General features: G+C 42.9%; 1 protein-coding gene across 1 annotated transcript; it reads left to right on the forward strand.

Moving 5' to 3' along the window:
• Positions 1–1,113: 1,113 nt before the first annotated feature.
• LOC123320436 (prodigiosin synthesizing transferase PigC-like) lies at positions 1,114–7,215 on the forward strand. Its single transcript, XM_044907754.1, has 21 exons — positions 1,114–1,358; positions 1,580–1,710; positions 1,770–2,077; positions 2,227–2,337; positions 2,387–2,605; positions 2,657–2,775; positions 2,826–2,990; positions 3,039–3,202; positions 3,254–3,399; positions 3,455–3,588; positions 3,643–3,784; positions 3,841–3,988; positions 4,138–4,401; positions 4,450–4,734; positions 4,838–5,219; positions 5,461–5,705; positions 5,985–6,139; positions 6,203–6,430; positions 6,490–6,704; positions 6,759–6,857; positions 6,909–7,215. Exons 1-21 carry the CDS (start codon positions 1,253–1,255, stop codon positions 7,037–7,039), a joined length of 3,897 nt encoding a protein of 1,298 aa, XP_044763689.1. The 5' UTR covers positions 1,114–1,252; the 3' UTR covers positions 7,040–7,215.
• Positions 7,216–8,392: the final 1,177 nt, after the last annotated feature.

Here is an 8,392-nt window from a genome sequence, read left to right on the forward strand (position 1 = left end):
AACAGTCCTTCCATACAAGGCACTCCACTCAAAGTTACTCAATATCACTCTTCGTTGATTGAAATAGATTATTTCACAATGATACAGATGCTAAATGGTGCGAAACTGCGACGATATCACAAGAGTTTTCTGCCCGCAAGTTCTCGCTAACAACTGGGACAAAAACGCCTGACAAACCCGAGTCGGGCAACCCAAAATTCACGACCTGACAGTTATAGCTGCAACTTTTTCTTATTCGAAACTAAAAAGCATTGAGAATAAGTGGAAAAACTTCAAAATTTTGCATGTCTCAATCGATTGACCTAACCTTACCTATCTTTTGGTTAAATTCCTAATTAATTTTCCTTTGAAAAGATACAATTATCTTTGTTTTCGTAGAGAAACTATTGCCTTTAGGTGACATAAAAATTCTACTTTACTATTCACTTCCACAGTCTAAATTCTCTGATCTTTCTCCTGTTGGATGAAACTTTTTGATGAAGAAACCATTCCATTGGGGATGTATTTAAAAGTATCACTCATTTCCAATCTAAATTCTTCAAATTTAGATATAGTTCTTAACTTTCAAGCTAGTTTCATGGATCATTAGGGTTGTTTATTGAAAAAAAGTTCATGAAGTGTATACTCATTTTTTTAGTTGGTATCTGAGGTGTGGGAGATATTGGGACTTGGATAACGATTGCGAAATAGATTTTCTCTTGGGAAAACTTGTGAAACATTGGTTCACTCACCTCAGATCCGAGTTCATTATCCAATAACTTCAATTTATTCAAAAACACTCAAGTCATTTCGAGTTGACTGACCAAAAATTAGGATTTCGACCAGTGCCGGTACAAAAATAGACACACGATATATCATTTAAATCGTTGTTTATCGATAGGGATAGCTGCGAGCACGTGGTTATGTCGACGATTTAAATCACCGTAGAAGAAAGCAGAAAGCTAAACAAAAACAGAAGGGGGTCAGGTGAATCCCTGGCTGAGGTTCATAGTCCCACTTTCACTGTCTTGTTTACGCCTATGCGCTTATGCAATGCATTCTGGGATTTGTCAAGGACCCGGCAGTCAAACCATGCTTGATTTTTTGGTATTTAATAGAGATAAAACGATGCATACTCATTCTATTGTCACCTGCTACCGCTATCGGAAGATAAGGCTAATGAGAGCGATCCTCAAGTTTTCGATAACCGCTTTGATCTTTTTATTCGATTTTAGTTAACACCCGCGTTCTGTTTTGGCAAGGAATCTGCGTGATGTTATCGTTAGTGTTCAATTTTTGCTACTACGCAACGTTGGTTGTTGTGCCTGTTGTTGTTTACTTGCTGATCAACGATGATGATAATTTCCACTCTAAAGGAGGTAAGACTTATTTATTGATTGAAAACTGACAAAAAATAGTTTAAGCAGAAGTTTTCATGCATCACTTGATTGAAAGCTCTCTCTAGTAGTGGATTTCTTCAGTATTTTTTGTCTTAGTCATAGTGAAAATGAATATACAGAAGCTGAGTCTAAGAAATGAGAATTAAAATCAATTAGCAGTTAATTTTAGCACTTCATTTAATTAAATTTCATTCATCTAGGTGTTCTCTACCTGGTAAAGTTCATATTTGGAAAGAGGGAAATTCAAAAGGCCTGTAAAAAAGTGAAAATACCGAAGAAATACGAAGAATTAGAACGTTACGATAGACCCAAACCTATAACAAGGGAAACAGTAAGTTCACAACCTGCCCCTGTACAAGGGTTGTATTTTTATTCAACAATTTCCTTCAGAAATCTGAAGCCCTGACCTTCAGAGCTGTCGATCAAGAGGGCAACCAATTGAGCGTGAAAATAACGCTTCTGGCTGATCACATCGCGGAATCTACGATTTGCCTGAGAATTGGCAAGGATATTTACGTATCTCCAGATGCTGGCGGCGTTACCAGAAGGCACGTCTCGGGGTACCAATGGAAATGTCAAGGTTTGAACGTGGAAATCTCGGAGCCTTTCAAGAGGTACAGGCTCCTTTTCAACGGTTTTCTCAGAAAAGTATCCACCACAAACGATGGCGGTGTAGAACACATCAGTTTGCGATTAACGTAAGTGAATTTTTCGAATGACCCTCGTACATTCATCGACCTTGTCGCCCTCTTCAGGCGAACTTCAGAACTGAATACTTTTTTCTATGACCGCCAGGGGATGCTTCAGTTTCAAAACAATTTTAAATTTTTTTATCGAATATTTTCAGATGGAATTGCTGCTCCAAACCAAACTTTTCCCTTGTAGACGACGACTTGAATCTCCTTGCGAAATGCTTGGCGAAAACCACTTGGAGAGATGGAAATTGGCTGAAACTCTTGTAAGTTTCAAGAATGTTCATACCTTCGTATGCTTACATTTTTTTGTAGGGGAGACGAGAAGAGTATCGTGCAGTTTGGGGCTCTCAAAGGTACGATTTTAGGTGATAATATCCCAGAAACTCAAGTCAATATGGCTTGTGTAAGAACCAAAATCAAGGGTACTGCAGACATCGAGGCTTTGAACAAAGATCTAACAGTATTTGCAGCCACTGAAAACGGCTATTTACTCCACTTAGGTGTAAAATCCATAAAGAATGGCTGTCAGGAGTGAGTTTCCTCCGAATCATCCCAACAAGTATTCTATTTGGAATGTTACAGGCTCAAATACGGTCACGTTTTAACCCACTTAGGATCAGTATACCCGGTCAAAAACTGTGATTTGGATTTGAGGAAAGGGGACCAAAGCATCTCTGACAAAGTCACAATTCACGTCGAAGGTAGTCAAATCAAATTTGTCGACGATGTGTGTTAAAACTTGAATTTTCAGTACCTGGAAAGATGTTGAAAGTAGTTCTATCCATGGATAACAACTCGAATGTTGAGGTAACCAACGATAATTTCAAAGGTTTCAAGAGCAGAAATGTATCTGCAGAGTGTATAGTGAATAATAATAGAGGATTCGCTATTCTAGACTATTGGACTTCTCATCGAGGTAGGTAGAAGAGATTGTCGACATATTTATTTTAAAAGTGTATTGCAGGAAACGGTGTGAAAAGACCAAGTCCGATATTGAGAGAAATTAAGGTGGAGACTGTGCCAGATATCGTTGTAACCCCAATAGGCACAGAAGAATCGAAAATTTTAGAATTGACAGGAGGAAAAGGAAGTTCACTGTCGTTGATGAAGAGTCTGGAAAACGAAGAAGTAAATGAGTTGGTACGAGAAGAAAATCTCAACTTAAACTTCTCCTTGTAGATAACAATACCGGACGGATTCATTGTGACGACTGAAGCTTTCAAAAAACAGGTAGAATACAATTTCAATCTACGTAAATCGATTTCTTTGCTGGAAGATATTGCATTTGGACGGGAGAAGGGAGACTTGAAAAACGCCTGTGAAATGTGAGTACCCACTAAAAACTCTACATTATATGATTATCATATTCTTTTTGGATAGTACGGTGGAACTTTTCCGAGACCAGATCATAACTCCCTCGGTAGCTCAGAAAATCTTGGACGAGTTGATGAAGCATCGAAGGATCCATGATGACAAAGTCATTCCATATCTGAGATGGGCCGTAAGGTCTTCAGGTACCGTAGATTGACTTGGTCTCCATTTAAAGTTTAATAAACCAAAATTTTCAGCTGTCGGGGAAGATTCTGAGGAATTCTCATCGGCAGGACAGAACGAGACGTTTTTAGGCTCCCAGACCGACAAAGACGTGTTGACCAAGATTTGTAAATGTTGGGCCTCGTTATTCACCTACCAAAGTGTCATGTATCGAAAGTAAGTCTTGAAATTTCTCGTTTTACTCAATAAAATCCGTCGGATCTTTGAACCAGGCAACACGGCTTGCCCATTCGTACCTCCATGGCCGTCGTGGTCCAACAGATGATACCTGCAGAGAGTTCCGGTGTCCTGTTCACCTGTCACCCCTCCAATTCCGACCCGTCCAAGATGGTGGTCACTTCGAATTTCGGACTGGGAGAGGTAATGACTAACATAACCTCAAGTGTCAGTTGGAAATGTCATCCAATCAGACTTAACCTCAAGTGTCAGTTGGAAATGTCATCCAATCAGACCTAACCTCAAGTGTCAGTTGGAAATGTCACTTTGACACATAACCTATTTGATTTTAGACGGTGGTTTCCGGAGAATCCGAGCCGGATACCGTAACTTTGTCGAGGACTTTCGAGGGTGAGTTATCCGTGGACTCCGTGGTCTTAGGCTCAAAAATCCACTGTTTGGTCTTGGGTCGTTACGGGATCCACAAGCACACCGGCGAAGATAGGTCGGGTCAGCGTAGTTTGACCGAATCCCAAGCTGTTAAGCTCGGGAAGGTTGGAGTGATACTGGAAGAAGCCTTCGGTAGCCCCAGAGACGTCGAATGGGCCTTTTTCAAGGTTGGTTCGATGATTTTTGAGATTTTTTGTTCAATTTCGCGGTTTTAGGATCGGTTGTACGTACTCCAATCAAGGCCCGTGACGACGCTGAACCAGTGGACGGACGAAGAACTGACGCATGAATTCGACAGTCCTCACATCTCCAACGATACCTACTACACCAGGGCGAACATAGGGGAGGTGTCACCTTACGCCCTAACGGCGCTATCTTATAGCGCCATCATGTGTAATATAGACAAGGGCACACAGGTCTTGGCGTTTGGAAGGTACGATCCGTACGTTTCCATCAATTTGAGGTACAGCCATCACTTCGCCATGCTGGAGCTCTTCTCGGTAAGTCATCTATGTTTGATGAGTTTTTGGCGGTCCAAAGTGGCAAATTCGATATAGGAGTACCACAGGGTCGTGTTTTTGGCTCCAAATAATCTTTCTTCAGGCTTTCTACCCGCGACCGTCGGAAGAAATAGAAACCTTCAACCAGATGGTGGACCTGGCCATCTTCGGTCGTCCGGTCTTGACCGAGGAAATGAACAGGAAGGCGATCGCCAGATACGGCTCGCAAACAAAATATTCCAAACTGCTGGAGGCCGTGAGGATGCTGAGGAACAACTGGAACGGCTCGCGTATGACGGCAGACATCGTCAAGGACGAGGAGGGACTGGTCATCGGCGTCGGAGACAAAGACGACATCGTCGACGTTTACGAGAAGATCGACAAGGCCCTGGTGGATTTCGTGAGGATCAACTACAAGCACTGCCTGATCACGAGCATATCGATGGTGTATCAGTTCGTCGTCTTGCAGCAACTGACGAAGGGCGGTGAGTGGCTCCTATTTTAACTTAACACGCTCTTGATAATGTTATTGGTACACGTTGAAAAAGAACTTCGGAAAAAAAGTATCCAGTTCTGTGATCATCTGTCACACTGACATTGACAGTTGAAGTTTCTGCCGAATTTCTGTGAACCAATGAGGATATTTTCTATGCGTGACGTAATCGGGTATCATCGAAACATCGCGTATTATGTTGTATTTTTTTTTGACTCGCACGTCGCTTCTAGAGATCAAGATGGAGAATTACAGCGACATCGCCACGATCCTCTCCTGTTGCGGCGACGTCATTTCCGCCGACGTTCCGGCGAAACTGGAGGAGATGTCCGCCGTCATCAGGAGATCCAAGCTGGCCGAGCGATTCTCGGAGGTCCGACCGGAGGACGGGGTCGGATGGTTGAAGACGAACTGCGCGGAGGTCTACGATATGCTCGGCGATTTCTTGGACGTTCACGGGCACAGACTGTTGGGCGAGGTGAGTACGATGGTGAAGGTTAACTCCGCCCCTTTAAACCGTCCCCGCCCCTTTCTGTGACTTCCCATTTGCGCAGCTGCAGGATTATGAGTCTGTTGTTCGAGTTACGCGTCGATATAGCGCTACTTCGTCGTTTTACCAAGTTCTGAGTTGAATAAATGGGAATACGGTCCTAAACTCCGCCTCCACGTGCATCCCTTGACTCCGCCTCCTTCTTCTAACCTCCAAAATCGAGAGACTTCAATACGCAACAACTGTCTATAACTGTAACTTCCGTAGATGGAATTAAGCATAGACTCTTGGTCGATGGACCCTTCGGCCGTCATAAAGATGCTTCAGATGAACTGTAAATTCGAAACTGTCGACAAGGCAGAAGCAGTCGTATCTAAAGACATAGTGAACGAACTCAAATCTCCGATTTCCAACGCAACCAAGTAAGTAGATCTCGTGAAACGCTGGCTGGGTAGAAGTATTAAATCCACTTCGACCACTTCCAGGCACATCCTGAGATTCCTGATAAAAAGATACAGGAAAGCGGTGGGATACAGGGAAATATCTAAATCGACGTTGATAAAAACCGCGAACAAATTCAGGATAGCCTATAAAACTTTAGCGAGGAAGATGAAGAACCGTGGTCTCATCCCCGATGAGAACCTGATTTACCACCTGACCCAATACGAAATATGGCAGATAATCCACGGGAAGAACCCTGCTCTGATCTCGAAGTAAGACGTCGAAATTTCAAGAAAAGAACGAAAAAAAAACGATTAAACTAAACTTACAGAGCGCTGAGAAGACAGAGGTTGTATCCGACGTGGAACAAGCTGAAATTCCCGGAGGTGATGATGGAGATGCCTGTGCCGGTAACTGAAGACGAGGAAATTTTTGAAATATCCGACTCCGATGTGGTTTGTACCGGTACCCCTGTGTGCGTTGGCGAAGTTGAGGGTAGAGCCGCAGTGGTGACTTCTCTGGACGATGTACACCTGTTAAGACAAGGTTTGAACTTACCACGTTTCACCAATGATTCGATTATCGATCGTTTACTTTCAGGGGATGTCTTGATAACCAAAAGCACGGATATAGGGTGGTCCCCGTATTTTCCGATGTTGTCGGGCGTGGTCACCGAACTTGGGGGTTTGGTTTCACACGGTGAGTTTGTCGGTTGGGGAGATTTTTAAAAAGTTAATGATGAAATTGTAGGTGCTGTTGTGGCGAGGGAATATGGGCTTCCTTGTATTGTTGGGGCTCAGAACGCGACTAGGATGTTCAAGACTGGAGATAAAGTTGTGATTTCTGGAAAGAACGGGGTGATCAAGCTTTTATCTAGGTGATCTAGCCTGTATAAGAAAGTGAACAAGTACAAATCAGTATTTTTATAACCTGAAATATAGAGACAATCTATATTCCATTTAGATTATCATTTTTATTTTTTTTAATATTGTACTCATAAGTCAGAAGATGGATTGTATTTTATTGGGGATATTGTTATATCGTTTGTCGATTTATTGTTTAAATATTTTTTGAATAAACTATTTTCAAGTGATACAACAAGTTTTTTGATGATCAGAAATCCTAAATTCTATTTTCAGTTGTGTGTTTGGAACGAAAGTGATTCCATTACTTTCTTAGTCTACCCTCCACGGCTCTACTCTCCCCTACTCTAGTTTCACCACTCTACTTCGCCCTCCTTCACTCCTCAAGTCTACTTTTCTCTACTTTAGCTTCTACCACTCTACTTCACCGTCCAACACTCTATTCTCCTCCACTCTACCTTTCCCTACACTACTTTCCTCCACTTCACCCTCCCATATTCCACTGCCCCCTCCTCTACTGCCCTATTTTACTCTGCTTAACCCCCTCCTCCCAATACTCTTCGCCACTTTACTCTCCTCTACATTTTCCTACTCTCCGCCGCTTTAATCTCCTCCACGCCACTCCACTCTCTCCTATTCCTCTCTACCCTCCCCTACTTTACTCTATCCTTTCCAACTCTCCTCTACTCTACCCTTCTCTCCCACACTCTACTATGCTCCCCTATTTCACTTTGGTCGACCCTACATTATTATCACCTATTTTATCCTCCAATACTTCACTCTACCCTCCCCAACTCTACTCTATATCCTCCCCTATTTAACTCTACTCTCCCCTACTTCACTCTACTCTCTCCTACTTCATTCTGCTCTCCCCTACCCCACTTTAGCCTCCCCTACTCTCTTATCATCTAATTTACCCTCTCCTACTTCGCTCTACCCTCCTCCTCTACTCATCCCTACTCTAATACTCCCTCCCCTACTTCACTCTACCCTCCGCTCCACCTTCCCTACTCTCTCAAATCTTCCTCCCCCTCCCCAACTCTATTCTAGTCTACCCACTCCTACTCTACTCTATTCTCCTCCACCCTGGGGTGTGTTCTGAGGTCTACTTCACTGTAGGTACCCAAATAGGTGGCTTTGCAGTTAGGTTGAGGATTGTTTGCTTTCGAAATTTTGCCTGTATCTTCGGCTGTTGCTCCTCATGGTCGTTAACAGTGTCTCAACGCGCAACTTAAGAATATATTCAACACCTACTCCCAATTCAAAACGATGATTTTTTTTTAAACGATGATTGATGGCGCAAGAAAGCTCTCCACCGATTACAGAGTCCGGATAAACGAAGTGTCCCGTTCCCCCCGTTTTGATCAATTG

Source organism: Coccinella septempunctata, chromosome 9 (assembly GCF_907165205.1).
Source record: "Coccinella septempunctata chromosome 9, icCocSept1.1, whole genome shotgun sequence".
In the NCBI taxonomy this organism is placed as follows: domain Eukaryota; kingdom Metazoa; phylum Arthropoda; class Insecta; order Coleoptera; family Coccinellidae; genus Coccinella; species Coccinella septempunctata.

Excerpts from the sequence above, each read along its gene's own strand:
- LOC123320436 (XM_044907754.1), top strand. The coding sequence starts at position 1,253 with ATGTTATCGTTAGTGTTCAATTTTTGCTACTACGCAACGTTGGTTGTT. Across the intron at positions 3,203-3,253 it reads AGAGTCTGGAAAACGAAGAA|ATAACAATACCGGACGGATT; the intron begins GTAAATGAGTTG and ends TTCTCCTTGTAG. Across the intron at positions 4,402-4,449 it reads TCGAATGGGCCTTTTTCAAG|GATCGGTTGTACGTACTCCA; the intron begins GTTGGTTCGATG and ends TCGCGGTTTTAG.